The 26,749-nt window shown below is 39.7% G+C and overlaps 1 protein-coding gene across 2 annotated transcripts in view; it reads right to left on the bottom strand.

Moving 5' to 3' along the window:
• Window positions 1-26,749, bottom strand: part of COL4A2 (collagen type IV alpha 2 chain) — a 142,611-nt gene that overhangs the window by 22,205 nt on the left and 93,657 nt on the right. For both annotated transcript variants that reach the window (XM_083855132.1, XM_083855131.1), the window contains exons 7-29: window positions 26,576-26,692; window positions 25,805-25,876; window positions 24,251-24,286; window positions 24,099-24,161; window positions 21,846-21,881; window positions 21,158-21,199; window positions 20,559-20,633; window positions 19,393-19,437; window positions 18,126-18,188; window positions 17,321-17,365; window positions 15,241-15,294; window positions 14,903-14,969; window positions 13,486-13,587; window positions 12,916-13,071; window positions 12,217-12,309; window positions 11,772-11,938; window positions 8,658-8,730; window positions 8,464-8,570; window positions 6,821-7,022; window positions 5,994-6,053; window positions 5,170-5,232; window positions 1,515-1,622; window positions 181-402 (exon numbers count right to left, since the gene is read on the bottom strand). In XM_083855132.1, the coding sequence (XP_083711258.1) occupies window positions 181-402; window positions 1,515-1,622; window positions 5,170-5,232; window positions 5,994-6,053; window positions 6,821-7,022; window positions 8,464-8,570; window positions 8,658-8,730; window positions 11,772-11,938; window positions 12,217-12,309; window positions 12,916-13,071; window positions 13,486-13,587; window positions 14,903-14,969; window positions 15,241-15,294; window positions 17,321-17,365; window positions 18,126-18,188; window positions 19,393-19,437; window positions 20,559-20,633; window positions 21,158-21,199; window positions 21,846-21,881; window positions 24,099-24,161; window positions 24,251-24,286; window positions 25,805-25,876; window positions 26,576-26,692 (2,068 nt within the window). The remainder of the gene's footprint in view (window positions 1-180; window positions 403-1,514; window positions 1,623-5,169; window positions 5,233-5,993; window positions 6,054-6,820; window positions 7,023-8,463; window positions 8,571-8,657; window positions 8,731-11,771; window positions 11,939-12,216; window positions 12,310-12,915; window positions 13,072-13,485; window positions 13,588-14,902; window positions 14,970-15,240; window positions 15,295-17,320; window positions 17,366-18,125; window positions 18,189-19,392; window positions 19,438-20,558; window positions 20,634-21,157; window positions 21,200-21,845; window positions 21,882-24,098; window positions 24,162-24,250; window positions 24,287-25,804; window positions 25,877-26,575; window positions 26,693-26,749) is intronic.

Genomic DNA, 26,749 nt, shown 5'->3' with positions numbered 1-26,749 from the left:
AAGAATGGGAGATCATCATGCACTGGAAATTGAAGTGGAGTCATCAGTACCTCTGATGCTTCCTATCATGGTCACATCCTGTCTTAGTTTGGAATTGCAACCCAAGACACATCCCTACAATTTGGCTGCATTTGTATCACACTCTTAGGCAGACCTTTCTTTATTTGAAGAAGCTGTTACCTCTAGTTCCTGGAACTCCTTGATCTCCTGGTGCACCTTTCTGCCCTGGGAAGCCGGGGAGGCCGACATCGCCTCGGGAACCTGCTGCTGCTCCAAACACGTCACCAGGAAGGCCCTTCGGTCCTGGTGCTCCGGGAGCTCCGGATTTTCCTGTAAGGCCTGGGTGTCCCTGCAGTCCAGGTAGACCATTTGGGCCTCTGTCTCCCCTGGGTCCAGTAAAACCTGTAAAGAAAACAGGGACTAGGCATCACAGAGTTCGCTACAAATGTTGGAGTTCAAATCCTAGATACACCAACATGACGTCCCCATTACCACAAATGACAAGGTAAAGGCTTCTTCTGGACTGGAAAACTGGAGCTGGACTGAAAGTTGAGCCCAAGCACTGGTGAAAGATAGCATGGAAAACTGCAAAGAATTGCTTCCTGTGGCCTGGGAGCCATATGGGAGACCCTATTTAGCAATTAGAGTACTCTGTAGAGCTTAACAGGGGAGATAGAGGTTCATAGTCCTGCCCTATGCTGCACAGAGCCATGTTTTGTGATGCATCCCTTGCCTACTGACCAGGGCATGTATCAGCTCTTTTGCTTTCTCTGTTGCTACTACAGATGCTGTAGATGAGTCTAGAGAACCCTGTCAGGCCACGTGCTGCCTGAGGGCAAAGCACTACCTGGCACTAGATTTGGGAAAGTTTGCAGCACTTCAGAATCTGTGATAATTTAGGACTTTGAAATCATATAACTCAAAAAAATTTCCAGAGAGCTCATAAATTAAGTTGCATCAATGGCTTCTGTAATCAGGTACAGAAACAACTCATTACTCTTTTCTTTGACCAAATAAACTTGGCCAGTCACAGGGGAGTGGTAGTTTCTGGAGGTAATTCCTGTAATTCTTGCTGGAACTGACTGTTGATTTGTGAACATACACACCCACTGCAGCTTATATGTGCATGCCACTGCATGGATCATGTGTGTGGTGGCACACGCATAGGCTCATTTATGCTAATGTTGAAAAGAATTAAATGGAAGTACTAATACTATTATTTTCTTCCTTTCTGCATCATCATTAAGAGGATAATGCACTTCGAATCTAAAAGATCTTGTTATTGAATTTATTTATGAGAATTTCCTGAATTTTTACCATCACATTTATAATTTTGAACAATAAAGAAAGAAATACTTGTAGATTTGAAAAGCAATAATTTTGTCTAATGGCTTATTGATTCAATGTAGAAGGAAAGATAAGTAAAAATGTACCTGGAATCAGGTGTTTGTGTTTAAATGACTGCAGTTAAAAGGTCAAAAGTATATAAAGAATGACTAATTATTTCAAGATACCTGGAGGACCTGGGAATCCTTCCCGACCTGGATCGCCTCGTGTACCATTTAGCCCTGGGTAACCCATTGGACCTGGATCACCTGGAAATCCTCTTGCACCTTTTGCACCTAAATTATATAAAAGAAAGTATGAAAGTGTGATCTGAACAAACAAAACAGAAATGTGTTTAATGTAAAAAAAAGTAGTAGTAAATATCATCAGGATGTGATTCTGGATGCAAAGATGAAAGCTTAAAAAGAAAAATTAATGGGGCTATAACAGTAGCTCTTTAGAAGTATTCAAGACCCCAAAACATGGACCAAAAATCTAGGTTAAGTGCTTTTACAAACATGGATTAACCTGACTTAAAGACTAATGATATGGAGACTACTAGGGTAAAGATAATTAGTTTCACAGACTTTTGGAGCTTTTCAATATTTTGTAAATTAAGGCTCTTAGATTAAGGTCAAAAGGCAATGTCAAAAAGGAATGTTCACAGAAATGGGCACAGATGAGATGCTGTAGGAGGAAAGAAAAAAAATCCTTTCCCTGCTAAACTGATCACAGAGCAAGAACAGAGTGGTTTAGATAACCAAGAAGAAGAAATGTAAGGCTAAAGGTTTGATCTAATAATCCCTCAAAATGAATAAAAGTTAACTAGCCTAGGTACTATATTTGTAACATTAGAGTTCTAGAGATTCCCTAGTAAAAGAAATTATATGCCCTGAAAAAAAAAAGGTGTTCCAGTTCTTCCATCACTGACCTCTTGTTCATACTGATTTTTCTCCTAACAGCTAAAATTATACCTTGCTTCCTTGTGATATAGTATTTGACATTTCAGTAAGGGCAAATATTACTGTTTTTTAACATCTCAAAACATACAAGCATTTTGTAGGATTCCTTTGTTATGTTTCAAAAATTATGTATTTTTTCCATGCAATAGTTTTATTACTCGAGTCTTGTTAATTCACTGTATTACAAAAGCAAGATTTTTTGGTAAAGTTCTTTGAAAATAATTCCTGTGGAATGCTTTGTTCCCCTACCCTTCCCAGCACTTTGAACATTTTAAGTTCCCAGCTCAGGCTTGAAGGTCAACAACATGCTTTAACATTTAAAATGCTGTTGCTTAGCATCAACATGAATTACAACTCATTTATTCATTACTGAAAGCAAGTTTCTCTCCACCCCTAACTATGACAAACCAAGGAAAATATCACTTGGATTTTAATGCTTTTTTCCACTTTAGTTTTCTGAAAATTATATTATTTAACTGTGATTATTTGTAGTTTTAACTATCATTTGTGTAGGGGAGAAGGAAACATTTAAAAATATGAGAAATAAGGTGCACATAACCAGCCAATGCAGTGTGCATAATATTTAACAGTGCTGTACAGGACTATTTTTCTCTCTCTTATATGAAAAGTAAGTAACTTCTCAGAAAGAAATCAAAAGGAAAATCTTAGGCTTTCAGGTCTCAATGAAAAACTCCAGTGTGCCTCTTACCCAAATGGCATCTTGGTCTTGTTTCCCATCTGCAATAATTGACTTTTCATTAATTCTGTTCAGTATTGCACTAATTAAAAAGCCATGTGAGAGAAAGAATGTACAGAGGGAGAATACAACCACTGCTTACCACATATTTCAGTAACTCATTATGTGATGTTAGCTGGTGATAACATGATGTGCTGAACAGCAATGTGAAAAGAGTTCGTATTTTGGCCAATGTAATGTTTGGTTCACAGATGTTTTAGCTGTTTGAAATATAAAACAGCTTAAAAAATTTATTCAACAGCAATCATGTAGCTCTTGAGACTCCTGAATAACCAAGATGGGTTAAGACTCAGGGTGGTCTGCCTGTGTTGCCAGGAATTTCAGAGGAACACAAGGACATGATGGTGGCAGACTATAAAGACAACTCCTTGCTTGATGCACTGTGTGCCATTAGCACCTGACGGACTTGATTGTCTATAGAGGAGCTCCATGCTGGCTGAACAGAAGGTGGGAAATCTTGTAGACAAACCACATCATTCTAAGCAGACAATGAAAATTGTGTAAAGGAGGTGTTGGTGGTAAAGGAGATGTGGGTCTGGCAAATGAGGGTAGGAATGATGCTCCAGACAACTCAGCTGACACAACTATGGCAAAAAGAAGCTGTGAAAATATGTCCTTTTCCTCCCAAGCTTCTGGTTGCAGAACTGCCTCAGATTGAAAGGCAGCACAGAACAGAGTTCTGCACTGGGGTCTGCAAGGGGCCCTTCCCAAGTGTTGGAGAGAGAAGATGAAAAAAAAAGTCTTAAAAAACCCCCAAGTCTAAAATTACTAAAGCATGCAAGCTAACAAAGGCAGAGAAAGATCTGTTAAAGAGCTAACCAAGCATACAAAATGTAAAACACATGAAACAGCATCACTTGTGTTACAGCAGTGTTACAGCTGGGAGTTAAATCTGACTGAAAGAAAAACCTTCAAGCTCGTATGAATGAAAAAATAAACAAATCATCATATTCAGAAAAAAGCTACAAATATCACAAAGAAAACAAAAAGCATTGATCCTAGCAACAAACTTAGGCCCTAGGAATAAGGAAACACAGTTATTCTTTCCTCAAAGTTAAAATTTTCCCTTTTAAGATCCATTAGTCTGTGATAAATCAGTTAATCAATCCATGTGTGCCATAATAAACCTTGTGCTAAAAAAAAAAAAGAAAAGAGCTTAACCTTAAAATTTATACTCCAGATCTCTAAACTTGGCTAAAGCACAGGAGCACAGAAACAGATGCATCAAGAACTTTACATTTCCAAAAATCTGAAGGACCCAGCTACGATTTTTGTCAGTGTCTTCACAGCTGGTGATGAGAAGGATTTATTGAAAAACAGTTTTATTGCTGAGGGTGGGAGTTTGTAAGTTTATAGTAACTATTGGTGCTGGTCAGACAATCCCTCTTCAAGGTCAGTCATTAATTATGACCACTCAGCACGCTTTGCTCATGTGTCTCAATTCCATCTCACACAGTCCCTCAGGCTTTGTCCTCACCTCCTCTTCCTCTTGGAAGGAGGTGGGGAACCCTCAGTGCTGGAGAAGCCCAGGATGACCAGATGGCCCCTCTGGGCCAGGGGGGACCAGCTCTGCAAGGCAGGTGTGGGTGGCTACAGACAGAAGAGCCATGTTGTGTCAGCCAGCCCGGCCCACGACACTGAGCCCCATCACAGACTTCAGCCTCACACTTGCTGAAGGCACCCTGTACATCACTGGAGAGGAACAGTGAGAAGGATCTGTCACAGTCCTCCTTTTATCAAAGCCTTTTATCATCCTGCTCTCAGAGGACAGGATTTGCCCTTTGAGGTATGCAGTCAGCTCTGAGAGACCTCAGTACACTCCACCACTCAGCTGCAGACTCTGTATACCCTTACTTGCATGTGGAGAATAGTAAACGAGCTGTCCTTTATGCCTTCTGTTTCATGGCTGACACTCATTAGTGAAGGCAGGCTTGGCTCAGGAATGGTGAAGTCACCCGGGCTGCACACTGCTTAGATCACTTTAGCAGGGTCAGGTTAATGCTGTGTTCCAAAATAATTTCTAAAACTTGCTGTCTGCTAAGGCTCAGTCATAATCAATATGGCAAGATACCCTTCAAATTAGTGTATGTGGGAAACACAGTAAGGGTAAAGGCTAAACATTACCTGTGGCTCCTGGCACTCCTGGCTTTCCTTGGGATCCCTTTGGTGGCCTTACACAGCCTGCACCTGCAAACAAAAAACCAAGTTAGTGCTGCCTCTAGGCCCATGTCTCTGGGCCTGCAGTTGAAACAATTTTATTATAATAAGTAAAGGAAATTAACAAACAAACTCCTAATTTGAAATGAAATTTTATTCTTCATTGAAAAAAAAAAAATTGGCTATGGGTGGCATTTTCAGGGGAGCACTCCAGCAGATCTCCACCCCAAGAGCTGCTCTTCTGCCTATTTTTCAGAGGCTGTGGTGGCAGGTCCAGTTGGACCAGCACGGGAAGGGTAGTCCAGCCTCATTGATGACTGTATGTTTCAGAATAAGAGAAATGCTTTGTTTCCTTATGGGTGATTTATACCCAGGAAGCAATCGAGTCAATTTCTGTAAAAATCTAAGGGTTGTTTTCTTAAATGTCACATTGCACTGAAAATCTTCAGTCAAAGTTCTTCTTTAAAAAAAGCTGCTAAAATTTTCTTGGGCACCTAATTTCTGGTATTGTTTTTATAGACTGCACAGTAATTATACAATAAACACTCAGGAGTTATGAAATAAAGAATCTCTGAATTGTAGAGCTGGAAGTGCAATAATTTTAGAAAAGGTTCATTTTGATTAATTTAGAGCTACATATATGCATGAGTAGTATATGCATAGTTATTTGTGACCTAAAGTTCAAATAGTTTACAACCAAGAGCATCCAAATCAGTCATCAGAAAGAAAGTATCAACCCATAAATCAGCATAATACTAAAAATATATTCTAGCCATTTGTATGTACAGTACCTGACCATATTGGCTCGGTTCCATCTCCTCTAGGAAAGTCTTCAGTGACCTGCCCACAGTCTGTGAGCAAAGAATTAGAAAACACAGTTATTATCTAAAAGAGAAAAATTGCAAAAAGACAAAAATGTTCTCAATTCTAACCAAAATGCCTATAAAACCAGCAGATAATGTATTCTGTTATGTGTTATGTGCACATACCACACATTATTTGCTGCAACCTACTGAACACTCTATCCACACATTGATTAGATCCAGGCTTAAAACCTATCCTGTCCAAGTTAGGAGGCTGTCCTATGCACTGTGTAAGGTTGACATGTACTTGCTTTAGCTTGAATATTTTGCCAGGCTTCTCAAAGTGGAGGAATAAAACTCTGAGCCTGAGCTCTTCTGAATGTAGCCCTGAGATTGCTATTCTTGGAAGGGACTTGAAAAGCTGCAGAAATGCTAGGAGGAGCTCTGAAGGCTGGAAACATGATTTTCTCTGGTCAATTAAAAGATTATGTTGGATGGGAAAAATCAGAGAAAACCACCTGTGGGATTTTCAATGGCAGGACATTGCTCCATTGCCTCCAACTGCTTGAAAGCTGAAAAATGTTACTTGCTGGCACTAACACATAAATTCATGCTATTTCAATACCTGACATGAAACTACTGGGACTTCTGAAGTATGTCCTTTTTTAAGATTTCTGGGCAATATCAGCATTTCCTTTTACCCCACATAACCCCCACCAAGCTGTTCCTCTTTAACAGTGTGCTACATAAATGCTGCACACAACTCAGTGCTGATCTCCCATGGCTCTGATGTAAGACAGAGTGGTGTCTCTTACCTAGTTGGCCAGGCTCTCCTGGCAGACCAGGCAGACCTGGAGATCCTGGGATTCCAGCTTGTCCTTGATCACCTGGAGGACCCCGGAACCCTTTTGGACCAGGAAATCCTTCACCTGGCAGGCCTGCTTCTCCTGGAAAGCCCTTTGGGCCTAATTCACCTGGATAACCAGGATCACCAGGGAAACCTCTGATAGCATCACCCTGCGGGAAGTGAACAGAGGTGGTCACTCCTGACTTGGCTGAGAAACAAATGCAACCCAAAGAGTTGAACTACTCTCATGAATAATGTCTCATAGCCAGTAATTTCTCAAGTGTTGCATCCCAGCTCTTTCAATCAGCATTGAAAATAAAGTATTTTTGAAATAACCTGACTTTAATGTAGACCACATGGCAGTAAGGGCATGAGAGAAGTGCTCCTTGAGGAAACATTTCCCTAAAAATGTTGGCCCATGAAAAAAGCATTTGGACAATATGAATCAGTGTTGTGAAGGGGCTACTAGTCCTTCCTGAAAAGCTGTAAATGGGTTTGGGGAGACCAAATGCATTGTTAGAGATGTTCCATTGTGGCATTTACTTCTGAGAAAAGCTGACATAAAAATGCACCCAGAAGATTTTTTTCTCTGTCTGCACTCCTAGTGAATCTACACTACTGAATCAACATTTTACAAACATCATTAGAGAATGCTTTTCTATCTTCAGAAGCAATATGAAGTACCGTCTTCACTAGTAGGAAAAGTACTGTGGTCTAGAGTGCCTAGTATAGCTCTTGCCCTACTTCAAATATGATATATGAGCACCCCAGTGGTTCAAAATATCATTTATGATGGGCCACAGGAATTCTTCTTGCAAAGTATTTAATTTTGTCTACAGAAGGAAGTTAGAAAATGAACAAAGACTACTTGTCTAATTTCTAGATAGCTACAGTTAGCTAGGTGAGCTGCTATCAAGCAATATGATGACATAATGTATATTTTAAGGACATAAAATTGCAGTAAATTTTGCTTTTCTTCAACACAGTTGTACCAAAGCTATTGAAGTTCAGTCACAAAGAATCTCAGACTATACTAGAAGGAGTCACTAATAAAGGAGTCTGTGGGCCTGATATTTCTGAGTCGGAAAGATTTTTAGCCTGCTAGCAGCTGCTAATTTTTTTCCCAAGGAAAAATTTCTCAAGAAAGTTTCTTCTCAAAATAATCTTGGCAAACAACTATCCTTTCTCAAAACAATCTTTTTCCAGGTGGTGTTTTGCTGTTTTTCTAGTTAACCAATGGGATTAGAGAGGTGTTGTTCCTATTCACCAATCATGTTAAGTCTATATTGGAACACCTTATAAAAGGTAACAAGAATTAGAAAATAAAGCCTTCTTTTTCTATGCTTTTTGCCTTCTGAAATATTTGGAGTCTTTCCTTCGTGTCCTACAGTGACAGGAGTCACCACTTGTTTACGTAAAATGAAAATAAAAGTGAAAGATTTTTCTAAAAACCCAGAGAGTAAACCTGATGCTTAATTTATCAATAACCAGCAAATCCAGACTAATTTTGCATCATTATCTGTGAAAGAAGGACAGGCTGGTGATTGTAACCCCTGAGAATTAAGTGCAGTAGTTACTGGGTGTGGTATATGTGTTGTATTTGTTGCTTACCGGAAGGCCAGGCTGACCTGGTAAACCATCTAATCCATCTCTGCCTGGGAAACCATCTTCACCTCTGATTCCAGGCAGCCCGGGATCTCCTCGGATTCCTTTGGTGCCTAAAGAAGAACTTCCATTGTGAGACCAATCTTTCATTAGTACTATAAATAATAGGAAAATACAGGTGATAAGAATTCTCACTCTACCTTTCGTAGTTATGTGTAAAGAGTCTCCCTTTTCTCCTTTCCGTCCAGGAAATCCAGCTGGACCCGAAAATCCCTGGTGTTACACACATTAAAAAAAAAATCCAAACAAACCAGAACTGCTTAAGAAATAAGCATCAAGATTTGCACTTCTACTGTCCTGCTTAAAAAACAATCCTCCTTAAAAGTTACTGCTTTCCTTTTACTTTCTGTGAACAATTTCCTCTTCAGTAATCCCATTCTTGTGCAGGACCTTTATTAATATGTTCTAACTAGGACCAAGGTCTCGACGGCATGGTAGAGGAGATTCTGCATGAGGACAGATTGGGACCCCTGTGGCTTTCCATGAGCTAGAGTCCTGCAGGTGACTGCTGCTGCAAAACTGCACTGGAGCAAACATGGTGAAATACTCAGTGTTAGCCACTAAAGAAAATGCCCTAAGCAACTCTTTGCCACCTTGGAAAAACCTTAGGGTTCTACTGACGTGCAATTCCTCCCGTGCACCACTCCCAAGGAGAACAACCTTGCAGCTGGCAGTGGATTGGGATTCACAGCACCATTCTGAGGCCTTAATTTACCAGACAAGAACTTGGGCAAAGAGGGATTAAGTGATCAAATCACTTAATCAAATCACAGACCTGTGGGTAGGTTTTGGTTAGAAGGGAGTGCTGGAGGTCTCTGGCCCAGCACTTGGGGATGGGGCAGGCTGCTCAGGGCCTTGCCTAACCATGCACTGAAAATCTCCAAGGAGGGAAACTTTCTCTCTTGCAAAGACAAACTGTGGTGAAGCTAAAGACTAGTCTCTGGCATTCTTGATTCCTTGGCATGATGCTGGAACCTCCTCCTGAACAGGCCATCTGAAAGCGAAATTTCTAGCTGCTGGCCAAGAGCCTTGCCATCACAGAACCAAATCCATATCCATGGTAGGTGCCAAGGCCCAGAGGTTACAGAGTCATTTACTACTGACTGTTCTACGCCAGTTAGCTTTAGTTCTGAATAATTACAATCATGCTCACTAAAATAAAAGCTGTGGTTGTCAGGTTTTCCTCAGCCACCTCTTACTGAATTCCAGGGCAGACACTGAATGAAAGAGATGTACTTGATAAATTTATTTTTTAAATACTCCTGTGCCAAACATAATTTAAAAGTGTGCCTTTGGCACCACTGTATTTTATTGATATTCTGGGTGAAAAGCATGTGTAAAAACTGTATCCCAGGTGCAGGTAACCATAACAATATAGGTTTGCACTTCCGTTAGTCAAAAGAGTGAGATTAGTTTTGATTATAAGCATTCTGCTTTACCTGGGACATATCTGAAAACTGCATTTTAAAGGTGAGTGAAGCCAATCTGTACTCCATGGTAAAGTTGTTTCAAGTTAATTCTTTTGGACATTGATTTTGTTCAGATTTTTCAGGTTTGTTTTCTTTTTCAAAAGAAATAATGTTGAATTACTGCATTAACACTGCACTGATAGCATGATCTTCACATTGTTGTTTTTTTCATTCTCAAGATTTAGTTGTTATGTATAATACAATTTAGCACAGAGGTATTTTCAAAATATTTTACAGCTGCTTCTAATTTCTCTTTTTCCACAGGAAAAAAAATCCCTTTTCTTGGGCTAAAACTTTATTTTCATTAAATTGAAATAGATTTTCACTTTTTTCAAGACTTCAAAAAGTATAGCTTTTCATAAAAGTATTTTGAATTATTGCAAAAAAAATCTACCTTTTCTGCTTTTTAAAATACAGCCATAACAAAGTCAAAGTTTATTATATTTTAATTCTTAAAAATCCCAAATTTTGGATAGTTGTGAGTGAGCTTTTTTTTTTTTTTGATGTTCAGAAGAGCCTAAAGTACTAACTGAAAACATGTTTGTTCTGACATCTTCAGACTTTACAATGGTATTTAGTGATAGAAAAAGAAGAATGGCTTTAAACTGAAAGAGAGTGGGTTTAGGTGAGATATTAAGAAGAAATTCTTTACTATAAGGGTGGTGAGGCACTGGAGCAGGTACATAGGCTCAGAAGAGTTGTGGATACCCCATCCTTGGAAGTGTTCAAGACCAGGTTGGGTGGGGTTCTGAGAAACCTGGTTGAGTGGAGGGTTTTCCATCCCATGGCAGGGGTTTGGAACTGGGTGATTTTTACAGTCCCTTCTAACCCAAAGCATTCTACAATTCTTTGATAAACATCATCACCTTTTGGGTCAGCATTACAAAAGATTTATTCTAAAATTTTAAGAGATGTGACTGACTAAAGCCAGTTCTGCCTGTGGGGAGGCATGATGCAGTTAGCACACTGCATAGTACAGCACCTCTATGTATCATTAATAAACAAGCTGTTTTAAGCAAAGCCCTTCCCTCAGTGCTACTGCATAGTGTTTTTTTAAAAGACTATAGGGTAAACAAGAACCTTACATTTTATCAGTTTAACATATGCATCCTATAAGCAACAACCTCAGATTACTACTGGAGTTGTCTCCCTTCTAGATGGTCAGATCACATTCAGTACTACACAGCTTGAAAGGGTTATGCTTTCTTCAGATAGAAGGTGGACTTGGGTTTATGGAGAAATCTTTCACTCTCCCCAAAATTTCCTATTTTAACTTCCATCTCAGCAATCTTTGGCCTTTAATATTTTATAGATAACCTCCTGAGAGCTACTGAAGCTGAAGTGGGAAGGAAGGAAGGAAGGGAGGAAGGGAGGAAGGGAGGAAGGGAGGAAGGGAGGAAGGGAGGAAGGAAGGGAGGAAGGGAGGAAGGGAGGAAGGGAGGAAGGGAGGAAGGGAGGAAGGGAGGAAGGGAGGAAGGGAGGAAGGAAGGAAGGAAGGAAGGAAGGAAGGAAGGAAGGAAGGAAGGAAGGAAGGAAGGAAGGAAGGAAGGAAGGAAGGAAGAAAGAAAGAAAGAAAGAAAGAAAGAAAGAAAGAAAGAAAGAAAGAAAGAAAGAAAGAAAGAAAGAAAGAAAGAAAGAAAGAAAGAAAGAAAGAAAGAAAGAAAGAAGAAAAGAGAAGAAAAGATCATACTTTTCATAATTTTTCCATGGAGAATAGCTTGAGGTTTTAGATTTTTTTTCATAGTAGGCATATAAAACTAAGCAATAAAGAAACAGCTATCTCACTTTTGCTCCAGGGTAGCCAGGAAGACCATGTGGTCCTTGATCACCAGGTTCTCCTTTCTGTCCAGGCTGGCCAGGGGTTCCTGGAAAGCCAGGAGGGCCACGGGGGCCAGTAGAGCCCCTTCTAAGTTCCTCACCCAAAAGGCATGTAGTGCAATCGCCTTCTTCACCTAAGGAAAAGATTGGAATGGAAAGAAAGAAAGCAAGCTCTATCAATAACAAACAGACACACAGCTGTATCTATCTTATATATAGACTTGAGAATATTTGAGTATTTTCCTTTTTTTCTGACAAGAATCCAACACAGAGTTTTTTTGTCATGTTAGCCCCAGATCAAATTCATCAGCCCTCATGCATGTCACAGTTCAATAAACCTGGACTGAACACACTGGGGATTTACATAATGTGTAACAGCAGATCATCTACTGAGTTATCTGTTATAACCTACCTTTAGGTCCTTTTTGTCCTCTTGGCCCAGGGAAACCTTGTATACCGAATCTACCCGGTGCTCCCTCTCGTCCTTTTAATCCAAAGAGAGGACCTGGAAGTATAATTAAATAAAAATATAAATTCATTTATTGTAGATTTACTCTTTTTCTCTTTCCTCCTTATTTCTTTGAGCTGCAATGCATTTTCTTGTGTCCCCTAATGTCACTTACAGTCTAACCCAGTCTGCTGTGATGTACACTCTTCTCTCCTCCTCTCTCTGTCTTCTGACAGCTTCTCACACTCATTCTCAATAACTTCCATCTGCTATGGCAGACAATCCTTGCCATTCTTTGCTCTCTCTAACACTGAATTCTTCCTCTCAGCCCAACCTACTCTGCATTAGCACAAATAGCCTGCTCTAGATCACCTCCTGCACATCCTTTCCCCCATTCTTTCAAATGTTGCCAGGCCTGTCTAAAAATCATGCAAATCTTTTCTTCACTGATGAGCGTACATGACTTCTCTGCGTGTCCTCCTCACCTCTCATTTCATTTCCATTTCATTTCATTTCATTTCATTTCATTTCATCTCATTTCATTTCATCTCATTTCATTTCATTTCATTTCATTCTGTCAATGTTTCACTTTGTCCTGCTGTCTTTAAAATAATCAGAGATGTTCCTGTGAGTTCTCATCACCTCTCGTTTTTATGCACTTACCAGGGGCTCCAACGGGACCAGGCGGACCGCGAAGTCCTGGCGAGCCATCCTTACCCGGAAGCCCAGGGGGTCCCGCAAAATAAGCAGGAGATCCTATTTCACCCTTTTCACCTTTTGGTCCCATTTCTCCAGGTAAGCCAGGCTTATCCCCATCCCCTGAAACAAAACCAGGGAAGAAGTTCAAAACAATTTCTTAACAGAGCTGCCCAAAGAGCTGTGATGTAACAGAAGAGAAAGTTCATACATCCACATCTAACATACACAGGAAAATGGACATATTTAGTATGGAGCAAAAATAGTAACTGCACTTTTCACTTGAGGAAATCAATAGCAGTTACAGAAACAAGGCTCTGTCATCATCTCTATTTCAGTAATTTTGCAAGAGTCCCATTGGTCCAAAGGAAAATGCTTCTTTCATTCTTTGCCCGCCCAGTTATTATCTACTACTCTGCACTGTGTATCACAGCATGATCACATGATCAGCATAAAAATTTTCCCCATTGTGACCCTGTATCAGTCAAAACTCCCTATAAAGTTAAGCTGTTAGAACATTTATTGTTGGGGTATTACCATCAGAAAATCCAGGAAGACCAGGCAATCCACGATCTCCCTCCTCTCCTGGGTCTCCTGGCAGTCCAGAAGCACCTGGGAGGCCTGGATCACCTCTTGCACCTGAAAGACATCCCCAATTCCACAAAACGTGTTAGTGTGATGCTGCTTTTTGTAAAAAACCAAATATTGGAATCTTCAAGTGCTTTGGAGTAGTAGAGTTTATAATAGTTTCTAAAATGTAGCCTTAGAAATGGACAGACAGGAATGGTGTGAAGCCACTAAGCCCAGGAAGAAGGCAGCATCTTTCATCTTTTACTAAAATACAGCTAGAGCTACATTCTGGGAAGCCCAGAAGAGCAGCTCTCTGAGGAGAGCCTCTCTTTTTCCTACAGGAAGTTTCTACTGTAACAGATGTGTGATATGTGAGCTTTCCTTTGCTTCCCACTACCAAAAGCATCTGCCTGGGCCCAGCTATTGCCTGCAGAAAGTATCGTGCTCTTGTCAAAGATCAGTGATAGTAGAGGACATGAGGTGTGTTCAGCCCCTTGCCTACTTCCTTCTCTCTATATATAATCCCTCCTGCTTCTAAATGGTTGGCAGGGTATTCAGGGTGATTTTACTAATGTTTTGGGCCTCTTGTCCCCTTTCTCTGGAAGGAAGGGAACCATTCAATGCTAGTCTCTCTGGCTTTCAACAAGACTAGTAAACTCTGTGGTATGAGGACAAAGGCCAAGGCAATGGCATGTGATCACTTTTGCTTCTTTGCTGGCACCTTCCCTTGAATAGTTTTGGCCTTGGCAAACTGCTATCACCTTTTATGTGTTTCTAGTCTAGCCATGCAGAGCCACCACAGCTCTGCAAAACAGCTGACACTGTGCTACAAGCTTAGTGAAATGATTGCAATGGAAATTTGTCAATTTAAAAAAGGAAAAAAATACTCATATTCCTCAGGGCTTTTTAAATGTGTGAGTTTCTTTTGTTCTTTCTTTCTTTCTTTCTTTCTTTCTTTCTTTCTTTCTTTCTTTCTTTCTTTCTGTCTGTCTGTCTGTCTGTCTTTCCATTAGATGATAAGAATGCTCTCTGCTGTGCTGCCACTACTGTGCTTTATCCAAAGTCTGAAACAGGACACAGAAGACAGACTCCCATTCTTCCTTTCACTGGACAACAAAGTCACATGCTTTTTTGCTTTTTCTTCTCTGTGGATACAGGCATGCATGGAAGCTTTTTGTATAGCAATCCAGCTTCAGTGGGGGAGACAAAGAAACCACCTGCCTGCAAAAAGGTGATTAGGGCACTCTCTTGGAAGGCAATTACAAGTTCTGGAACTTTAGCAAACACATTTTTTAGGAGTTGAATTTTCAGAATGTCATGCTTTTGATCTATGCAGAAGGTAGTAAAACAGCTAAGATAAACAATCGAAGCAAAGAAGATGTACCTTTCCTTGGGATGCGAGAAGGAAAATAGGAATCTGGCCCTGGAGCACCCATCTCACCAGGCTCCCCCTGTCAACAGAAGTTGAAGTATCACACCCAAGCATATTATTATAGAGAATTTCTTTTAAAATTGAAAGGTATGCCCATGAAACTCAAACCCCCAAACTCCCAAAGGCACAGATAGGACATTTAAGAAACCTCAAAGATATCAAATTAACAAACCACATAACCTGTTCTACAATGGCAACAGACACAATTGCTACTACATGGCAACAGAAAAGGAAAGAAGGCAAAATGACATCTGGCTTATTGCTTCTAGCAAATGAAAGTAAAGCAGTACCTTGCTTCCTCTGGGACCATGGCTACCAGGTGGACCATCAAATCCTGGAAAACCCTGAAATACACATAAAAAGTATTGACTTTTCCTTTATCAGAGAGAGACTAGAATTATTTTGTCTGTAGCAATTCCTCTAACACCAATAAAGTTCCTTGTGTTTTCATGTTCCACCACTTGGACCACACCTAACTCTTGCCAAAGGCCAGAGGGACCTGCTGTGCTGCAGGCTCTGACACCCCTGGCAGTGGTGCAGATGGAAGGAGCACCTACACTCACACCATTCCACGGATGCTGCAGGGTGCAGGAAGAGAAAAGGGGATCCCCTCCATGCCAGTTGACCCTGAGACACAAGGGTCAGGCAGCCAGACCACACCAGCCTGCTTCAAGAGAACTAAACAAGTCAGAATCATTACAAGTAGACATATTTTCACTGGAATGGATCAGTGAGTAGTGAAATAGCACTGAAGCACACAGGTCCTTTTTGCTCTTTTCCAGGTGGCTGGAGACTCTTTGGCTGAAGAAGGCCTGAATGAGAAGGACTCAGAAGCAGCCAGATTTCAGACACCATTTCTTCTGTATGCTTTACTCAGCTCTTTGACAACTTTTGTTTTCTACAGAAAATGTTTATATACACTCTGGAAAGAGACTGGTGTTAAAAAGGTGTGCTTTTAGTAGAAAACAGTGGCTAGGTCAACAACTGATGTCAGTTAACACAGTTTTGCTGAAACTAGTAGTTTTGTATAATTCACATTCATAATCAGACTATTAGTCAGCTTTTTAAAATCTCAGCATCTCTCAAGTTTTGCAGTGGGTACAACTCTTACCCAGAACTTGAGTGTTAATAACCAGCTCTGTAGGTCACTCTTGAAGTAGTTTTGAAGCCCTAAAAGTACCACAGCTCTCAACAAGATGCCACAAACCTGATCACATGTTTCAGAGACTTTTCCATAATGGCAAGTGTATGTCACACCAATGGAAAAAGAGCCTCTTGATTATCAGATGTAAAATCTCTTTACACTAGGTGGAGCTGGTGGTCTAAAAGCAAAGCCAGCAGATTCCTACTTAACTGCAACTTCATCTGTGTGCTAGCAGGACTTAATCATCTTTCTTTCTTTCTTTCTTAAGAATAAAATCACTCAAAAATCAACAAAAAGGAGGTTGTGAATAGCACATAGAGCAGGGTGTCCCCTTCTCACATACACATTATACAATGATAGTCCATACAAACCAATGTATCTTCTGCTAAATTTATAGCCAAGATTCATCCTCAAAAAGGTTCAGCCACTGCTCACATCTGTCTGGAGCATGAACCCATGTTAAGGTCAACCAGTGGGCTTTAATGGGTTTTGCATCAGCCTCTCCATGTATGTATTACTAATAGCAATTCCCTTCCACACCACCAGGACTGAAGAGCTGCGCAAATGTTCTTTTTCAGATTTCATGTACTTTCATGTCCCATGTGTTTCATGTTATTATTGTTATGCCTTGGTGGCAGGACAAATCTTTAAACAACTAAAGATGGCAAAGCATGGAAAAATCGTGCATCTCACAGCTATTTACCTCATGGAAGTGATTTCTAATGCTGACTGAAGAAGCCTTTTTCTGAGACCAAACAGAAAGTCTCTGTCTGACAGAATGCTATTTTAAATGTTTGGGTGTGTTTCCATGGGGACAGAGATTTAACTGGTATATTTATCAGTTTCCATCTCTTCTCCCTTTGTGATATCCAAGATAATTGTACATCTCAACCACAGAAAGCTATTCAAAAAAGTTTCTTCTTGTAGCAAGAAAATTACAGAAACCATAATCACAGTAATTAGGACAATGAAAGTGACACTTCCCTGTAGTGCTCTCAAAAGATGCTCATGGATTAAGAAAAACTGGACTTTAATCATTGGGTAATTTTTTTTCTCACTGATGAGAAAAATAACTGACTCAAAATTAGAATGATGGATAAACCCAGATGATATTTGTTAGACTACAGCTAGTATAATTGCAGGCAGAATTTGTCCTTTACAGTTTACTTTTCGGACAGATTGTCTACTTATGTGTTAGAAACAACAGTCTTGTATGAAATACTCACTCTTTCTCCACTGAGTCCTGGAACACCAGTGACGCCAGGCAGTCCCTATGAAGGTACAACAAAATAAAATGACATTCCAACATCCTCATGAAAAAGAACCATTATTATTTCTTAGCTAAAATAAATCTAACAGCTTGAAACTGTAACAGTCACACTTCAGATATGTTTTCAATTAGATTTTTTGTATGGGGCAAACAGTACAAGTCTGAAATCTAATCTGGTATTTTATTTATCTCTAATCAATACATTGTAAATTTGCCATAAAGATTTTAAAGATGACTGAGATTTTTTTAAAAATGTATTTTCAGCACTATTCTCACTGTATTTAAGCCCTTCAGAAACACTGCCCCAAAAACAAGCAGTCATAAATGCTACATGGAAGCACTTGGATTAACTTTTGTTTGACTCCATAAGTGGAGTCAGACTCATGTTTCTCATGTCAGACATGTTTTAACCATGGTCTGCAGAGAGCTCAGATAGGAATAGTCTGTGCTGAGCACAATGACAGCAGCTGTGGTTAGTGAGCACAGCTTCAGGTGAGGGATGCACAAGGCTTCCCAGTGATGGCACAGGCACACCTTGCCATTCTTTGGGACACGTGTGAATCCCGTGGGGGCCTCCTCCCACCACCATTTCAAAATGGCCTTTTTGCTTTCCTGCTTCAGGCAGTTCTGAGCTGGCCAAACCTACTGATGTGAAGAACTATCATTTCTGTGATCTGTTCATCAGTGTTTTGTTCCAAAAGGCAAACTCTCATCTCAGATCCACACATTCAGCTGAGTGAATTCTACCTTTAATGACTCACCCTTTCTCCTGGGTAGCCCATTACCCCTTCTTCACCTTTTTCAAGAGGAAAGAGAAGTACACCCTAGGAAAGATTGCACATCAGTTCAACATATTTCTTCATTATGTGCAAAAAAATTGCAACACTGTTTTATGGAAGCTAAACAGGAAGAAAGCATCATTGTAACACAAGGATAATCTAATAATAGCTGCATGTGAAAGAACTGTTGTCCTTAAAATTAAGTGTAACATGCTTGCTTCCTTACAATAGCAGGAGCAGGCCATTAGAGAGAGGACAGTGTCTCCCTCCTATCAGCTCCTTTATTTCTTCTGTGTCTGCAGCTGAAGAAGAGCCAAAGTAATTATTTAGCTATATAACCAGCTAAACAACACAGCTTATGCCCAAACTGTAGCTTCAGAGAGCTATTTGGCAAACACAGGCATGCTGCTATCCACCCTACTATACAAAACAAAAGAAGGGGAGAAACACATATCCCCTTTTGCTACATCAGCATATAATCTACAGCTTTTTCCTAACGAGTAAAAGAAATCCTACATGTGTAAAATATGACCAGCAGCTGAAGAACTGGCTAGCAACCACACATGGAGGGTATCAGGGCTCACAATGCGACCTTCTCCCATAACCTTGTGGAGCTGCTGACCAGACATCTGACAAAATAAAGCTCTGCAAAATGCTCAGTGAGGCATCCCTGCTTGGTAAAGACTGTGTTTTAAACCCCTCTGGGAAGTCAAAAGGAACCACTCAATGGCAAAGCTATTTAGTCAGTCTAGAGGTTGTCTGTGAGTTATAACTAAACCATGTTCAGTCAAGCTGAGTTGACAGCTCTACACAACACAGCAACGTACAGGATTACTGCCCACTTACTCAACAGATCTAAAAAGCCATGAGACAAATAGTCTGTATGTGTTGGACAGTAGGCTAAAAAGAATTAAAAAATATTCCATATATTCTTATTTAATGAAATATAGTGAAATCTTAAAACGCAGATCATAAGAATAAGTAAAAGACATTTACTAATAATTAATTGTAAAATGAAAAATATGTGAGAGAAAGACTTATTTCAGTAATCCAGTAAGAGAACAACTGATTGTGCTGTGGAGTTATTACATATCAAGTTGTTCAGTTTTTCTGAAGCATTAGCACTGGTGTCTCTGCTTATAACACATCTATATTGCTCCATTATCTATACTGGATCACATCAGTGAAGAGTGCACAAGTATTAACTCCAATATCATTATTTGATTTTGTTCTTCTCCACATGACTTACTGGAATTCCAGTATCCCCTCTTGGTCCAGGGTCTCCTCTTTCACCCTAACAATAAAGAGAAACCATTCAGATAGTTTTGGCATTACCATTTACATTTCAATAACTTTTCTACAACACAAAATGACTGATCAAGAGCAAAAACACTACTCTTGCACTGTTCTTTATTCATACACTTCTTGTATGAAATGATTGTTTTCATAAGAAGTTTTTGAAGTTGCTTTTTAAAGAAATATTTGATAATTTTTCTGATAAGGTCTCTAGGAATGTGAATGCCCAGCTCTTTCCAGGCTTGTTCATGAGATGTCTGGGAGGTGAGTGCCTAAGTAATGCCTATGAATAAATGCACACTCTCCCATTTTTACCAACTGATTATCTAAGAATTAATTATTTGATCAAGAGCTCCTGCTAGGGTAAGACAAATCATAGGCTAAATTCCACCCTCTATTACTGATGACATCTCCATTGAATATAGCAGCTCTCCAGGTAAGTAGCTCACATGTAGGCATCTGTGCTTAGTCATGAAAATCTCAGTATGTATGTTATTTAGGGCAGACTGCTGAGTATTAAAGGTGCTTTTAGATCTTCCAGTACCATAGCAATTTACTCATCTTACTGCAGAAATCATATGAGCCACATAAACTTCAAATATGAAACGAAAAATAACTCGTCTGGAGGATGTCTGATACAGAATTTACACATGCAGGGTATGACTGCCTCTGCTCCCAGCAAGAAGCAGCAGATGAGAGTAAACTGCATCTTGCATGTGAGGATTTCTCCAATACACATGAATAAGCCTTAACTCTAAGTATATAAATATCTGCATCACATAGATAAGTTATCAAAGCAAACACAGCAATGGTTTCTCAGCAGGCACTTTTGTTTGTAAAATGAGACATGAGTGATGACCAGTAGTTGCATGCTTAAATAAAAAGAACAGGTTTACCAAAGGCACCTTTAAACTTGAGAAATACTTTCTGAATTACTTTAGCCACCATAGTTCCAATAAATATTTTATGATCCAAGTTTGTGAAAGTAGCAGATTTCTCTTTTGATACATTAAAGTCTTTTAAGATCTGTATGTTAAAGCATGTTTGTACAATATTTTAGTTTTGGTAGTGCAGAGCTCTTAGTCCTTGTTTATTTCAGAAAAATACCCTCCTAGTTACCTTGTGTTTGTCAGAGGGGACACCCATCAGTTCTCCTGTAGGAAGCCCAGGTGGACCTGGAGGACCTGGGGGGCCCTGCAGGAAAAACATGAAGGAACATTTACTAACAGCTCTAACACCTGGTCAAGCTGTTGATCAGCAGAGGCTCTAGGACACTGCAATTAAAGGAGCAGCAGAGACTTGCCCCTGCTGGGAGTATGGTTCTAAAATATATACAACCATACCAAATAAATTTTTGGCAAGATAAATTAATTTTGTGCTGGGTTAACATATAGCAATACTTGCTCTTGCCTTGTGTGTTTCCAGAACAACAGCAAAGATTACTGCATTACCTAAAGTGGCCTGCCTTTATAAATTTCCCAACTGTTACCTCTCTGTCAGTGTAACTGAGAGCACAGAGAGACATGGACATGCAGGGGTTAGTTCAGCTATGATGTTCCTTATAGAGATTATAATTACTTTCAGACCTATACTTCATTTTTCTCTTGTAATTATACAATTGCAAATGAAAAGAGTATTTAAAATATGTTCATTTATAAATAGCAGATAACATCCACCTGCCCTTTAGTAATGATATTAATTCATTAGTTTTCCTTTACCTGTTCACCTTTTTCTCCATAGAAGCCAAGGCCCCTGTTGCCCTGCAAAAACAATAAATCAATGTTTACCAAGTGTACAACTCTAATCTAATCTAAAATTCAAATTTAAACAGGCTTTTCAGGCTTACAAGTCTGTATGACACCACCGAAGAACTGCAATCAAATAATAGTCTAGGTTTACCTTGAAGTATTTTTATCAATTTAGAGGTAATTTCACAGACCAAAACTTTTAGAAAGACAACTCTATTTAAAATTTCCTGCTGCCAGTTCTTCTTTGAGTCATCCACTGAATAATGTCATGAAAAGAGCAAGCATTTCTTCTGCAAGATGTTTAATAACCTCAAATGCTAAATAAAAGCACCTAAATAAGCTAGAACAATGAACTCATATATTTTTTCCATGGAGATAAAACTGAATATTGTGAAGTCTGCAAGGATTCTCTGTTCATGGGAAGCTACTGTGACTACAGTAGCAAATTATATCTGGCTCTAGAACTGGCCTAATCTTTTCAGGGTAGGTGATCCCAGTGTAAGATTAACTTCCCATGGTATGCAGCCAACACAGAACGTCTTGTGCTACACAGTCTTTTGTGCAACCCATGGTACTTTCTTTTACTGCCTTCAAGTAAGTCTTGGATAAACCTCATCAACACAAAATCAACATTAACAACTCTGACACAAGGACTTACTTGCGGTCCTGGGAGCCCTGGGGGTCCTGGTGGTCCCTGGGGAAGCACAAGAGGGGAGAGCAAGTTACTTGTTGCTTTCTAATCAATGCATGCAGGAAGTTAGTTACTCCATCTTTAAGTATTTATTTAGTAGGTAGTGTATTCCCCAGCATCGCATGTGCTACTGTTACTATATTAGCTGTACTTACTGTTCTGAAAAATACCTTCCTAAGTCACATGGTATGAATAGAGTGAGAGCAACCCAGCCTAGATCTACTGAAAACCCATTTTTCAAGTAATAAGAATTTGTGGTTTTGGATCCTGACTAAGCAACATTTTAAGCTCATACCTAAAGTTAAGCACATCTTTATGTGCTTCACTGGGCTGCAGTTTTGGTACTGTATTGGTCTGTAAGGGGGCTGAACTACCACGGGCATCTCAGATTACCAATTTGGGATTGTACAGAATGAAAACAAAGGAAGAAGGTGGGAAATTAAACTAAAACAGGAAATATATCTGCCAAAGGCTTACAAGAGGTGGAAAGCCATTAATTGAAGAGACAACCTCCCTTGCTTCAGTCAGCTGTGGTAGTTAACAGGCTCCAAAGGGCTCTACACATGAAAAGCTCTGTCATATGAGGGAAAGCTGGGGTGAATAAGAAGCATAAACTGTTCAGCTCAGAGTGAATGAGTGACATATAAAGGAAAGAAAGTTGCAGATGGAACTGTCCACCTACTGAGCCCTGAAGGGGATGTTAGCTGCATAATGCAAAATCAAGCCTAACCCGCAAGGAAAAGATAATAACATTCAGGTGAGACCTGAACTTTTTAGGCACCTCTGCCTTGCCACATACCTTTGCATGCACAAACACTAGACTTGTTCTGAAAAAACTCTGCTTTTGAACCACTTTTGGTTACTTGAGTAATCTGTGAGCTACTGCCTAATCCACTTGGCAGAGGCACTGCACAAGGTATCCCATAACACGGAGAGCCTGCAGGGATCTGGGGAGCCATGCCTGCCTTCCTGCACCCCCCAGCACTTAGAGAGGAGCAGTGATGCAAACTCAGACCTGTGAAGTCCTCCTGGGTCTCGCACAGGTGAGTCACAGCTTTAGAGGCAGTAAACAAAGCTGGAGGTATTTTCCTCAAAAGAGATGTTGCCAATACAGTAACCAGAGAGATGGAGTTGTGAGGCATCCCCAAGACAGGAGCACTGAAAATGCATGGTTCATAGCACTCCTAATGTCCCAGAAGGAGCACTGGGAACATGAGTCACTGCAGGCTGGGCTCCTGTGTGAAGCTCATGAACTTCTGTGGGTCTGCTCTGAAGAAAAAGTAAGTAAAGCACTAATTTCCCTTCAGAAGGACCAGTGAGACAGAAAAAGTGCAGTTTACTCCAGATGATATAACAGGCCAGTGCAGAAAATTGACATTGAAAGGCTTAACATGCTGTGGATTTAGGGTTTTGTTTTGTTTGTTTGTGTGTGTGTTGTTGGTGGGTGTTTGTTTGTTTTTATTTTTGTTTTTGTTTGATTCGTTTTTTTTGGTTTTTTTTTGGGGGGGGGGGGGTTGGGTTGGGTGGAGGGGCAGTGTCCCTGAAAACAGCTGGGGAGGCTGTGCGAGAAGCCCTGAATTAATTTGTTCCCCTCAGATGAGGTATGTAAAGTAGGTTCAAAGTAAATTTTGACAAAACAACGAAATAAGTAAATTATACAAACTTAAAGAAAATTAAATCTATTGAAATAGATTTCACCCATAAAACTATTAACCATGGAAATAAGAGATGTAGAAATTGTATCTGGAGAGAACACAATCTTCTCAAAGAACTATGCTGCAACAGCTGTCAACATCAATGCTGTAAACGATGATTTTGGAAAAAAATCACTGAAAAATAGTTTGAAAATAATATGAATTCTAAATACCATTCAGTCTCCTGTGGGAAGTATATACCCTAAAATACATATCCTTTAGGAGCAGAAAAGATAACATATTCAAATCACTGTATTTCTGATAACTCGGTGTAGGGAGATGTTCCAAGGAGGTTAAAAAAATACAGTATGAATCAAAAGCCTCCGATAGCACAGGGCAAAAAACACTATACCTCTTTCTGCAATATTCATCCCTCAGTGTCTCACAGTGCTTTTTAAAAAGTTTTATGCCCATTGACACTTTCTTGCTATTTCTAACCTAGATTATAATCCAACATAATGGAACTTGCTGAGATAATTCTTCTGTTTGGTTAATTTTCTAGAGAATATAATTTAAATATACTTACTGGTCTTCCTCGCTGTCCTCTTGGACCAATAGGTCCTTGAATACCCAGTGTACCTGGAGGTCCCTTTAAATAAAAAAAACATCAACCATCAATAAATGCTCTGATATTAGTTACAGTTGACACTTTATCACATCCACTGTAACACTACTTACTGGAAAACCAATGAGCCCAGAATCCCCAGGATCTCCCTAGAAAAAACCAAAACAATAACAAAGAAGTAAAAAATACAATAAATTCTATATAGAAAATTGACTAAGATCTTTTTATCGCTCATTATTTTTTTCTCATTCAAACAACTAATATACCATGCAATGCTACTCAAACCCTTCCATACAGATGCATTCCACAGAGATAGTTAGATAACTGAATGCGGCCACACAGATTTCATACTTTATGGATATGCTTTAATTGCATTCAATAGAGTAGCAGAGTACAAAGTCGGCTAGTAAAGTTAGGGATTCAAACTACAAGGCTGAACTATACAACAGACCACACTGAATTTTTTTGTTGAAAAATCCTATTTAACCAGTGGCTTAATTAGGGCTATAAACTTAGCTGAAATGTCCAAGCTCATTTTTGTGAGTTGCATGGGAATTACTGACTCATTTTGATTCTCTTCTGAGTCACTAAAAGCATTTGGAACATACTGTTTTCAGTGACCACATATTTTAACTTGAGTACATGGTGAAATGTTTTTGGAAGTTAGATCCAAAAATGTTCTAGCCCAAAGACCTTCCAACACACATAAATAATGTGTTATTCAGTCCAAACACCTTCAATCATTTTGAGTAGCATCTTAACTACCCAGTTAATTTGAGTTTAGTTAACAGAATAATTTGTGGAACCAAGTACTTTCTGAAATGAATACAGGTGTCAGTATCCATCCTTGGCCACAACATAGCTGAGCATTTCTTAAACATTACTTAATCACCCCTGATTACTAACAGTGCAGATCTGGAGATTTGCTAAAAGGAAAACAAGTTTCCATTAAAATACAGGTAACTTAAAAATATGTAAAGAGAAATACCTATTTTGGCACTCACTGCTGACATAAAATACACACAGACAATGTCAGCAGATCCCTTCTGTGCTGAATATAGCTCAGTTGTAGCTTTTAAATCAGCCACGATTCATACTCTACATATGTATCTTATCTCCTTCTTATATCTTCAAATTATGCAAAATTATATGTATATGAGAAAAAGATGCAAGTGATTGCAAAACAAGCTTTAAGGAATAGACACAGTGAAAGCAGCCATTGGAATACTTGGGGTTTACTAAATAATTAAATAAAATATTGAAGGATATTTTACCCTAAGTCAATCAAACACTTGCATGAAAATTTTACAGGAAAGGTGCTAACAGTGACCAGAATAATTCAATGGACAAACCTATGGCAAAGAAAGGATTTTGCCATGCATGATACAAAAGTAGTAATTGAATAAAGAGGGAAATGCTTCACCTACATCATCTACAGTGCCTTTACAATCCACTCATAGGCTGACATTTCCTGGGAATAACTGAGTTCAGACATTTTCCCTTGGACATCATATAAACTGGTGCAGAAAAAGCAGAAGCTGCCTTTCAAATCAAAGTGGGCCTGTTGGGATGTGCCCATCAGAGTGTAAGAAAAATTTACTCTCCATCATGTGTCTGCAAAACTGTACTGGGCAAGAATAACTCCTGGGAGTGACAGAGGTACGTACCCTATGTCGGCTGATGATATCTGGTGCCACTATGTATGGCTCTCCCTTCTGGCCCTTGGGCCCCTGGACTCCCTGGAGGTGACCAAAAACCAAAGCACAATGTAAGTTCTCACACCATCTATGTTAACATGTAAACAGCTAAGAGTGAAATAAAAAATATTTGTTGGTGTTTTTGTAAGTGTACATAAACATACTGCAGTTTAGAGGTAGAGACTATGCCTAGCTTTAGAAATTTATGGTTTAGAAAAAAAAGAAGTGTAAACCCTCACAGGACATAAAATGGGGAGTGATATTATGGGGTAGCATCTCCTAGCTAGAACTGATGCTGCACTTCTCAGGGCTGGCATGTGCCCATGTAAATCCAGAAGCCCCACCTCTTGCCTCAGCATGATCCTGTGTATCTCACCATGAAAAGCCAATACTTTGGCCATGGGGCAGGGAAGAATGCTTTCATCAGCAATTTTGAGTTTAATATTATTTTATTGCTGTTGATTAAAGCTGTACAGGTTTTCCTACAGAAATCTCTCTGCAAGACCTGTGTGACAGGAATAGCTCTGAGCAGACCTTCTGGCCCTGGCTGCAATGCAATGACTAAACACAGTGCACACAGTGCACAGCGCTCATGCTGAGTCTGCACAAATGCTCTGCTGGGCCAAAAAGCCCCACATTCCCTTCTTTAAGAGGTGTCCCATTAACCCAACCCACATGTGAATGAAACTCACTCTAGCAATGTTCTTAGCTTCAGACACTCACTTACTGCCAGCTACTTACAATGCTACCAGGGAAACCAGAGAATCCAGGAGTTCCCGAGTCACCAGGGTCACCTGCTGTCCCATTACAGCCATCATGACCTGGTTTCCCCCTTGGTCCTGGCTGGCCTGGATGACCCTGTTGAGGAAAAAAAAAACCTGTTTATCTATCCATCTGTTTCTAGTTTTCTTTTTC

Source organism: Zosterops lateralis (assembly GCF_965231275.1).
Source record: "Zosterops lateralis genome assembly, chromosome: 2".
NCBI lineage: Eukaryota > Metazoa > Chordata > Aves > Passeriformes > Zosteropidae > Zosterops > Zosterops lateralis.
This window is presented reverse-complemented; position numbering and strand designations above follow the sequence as displayed.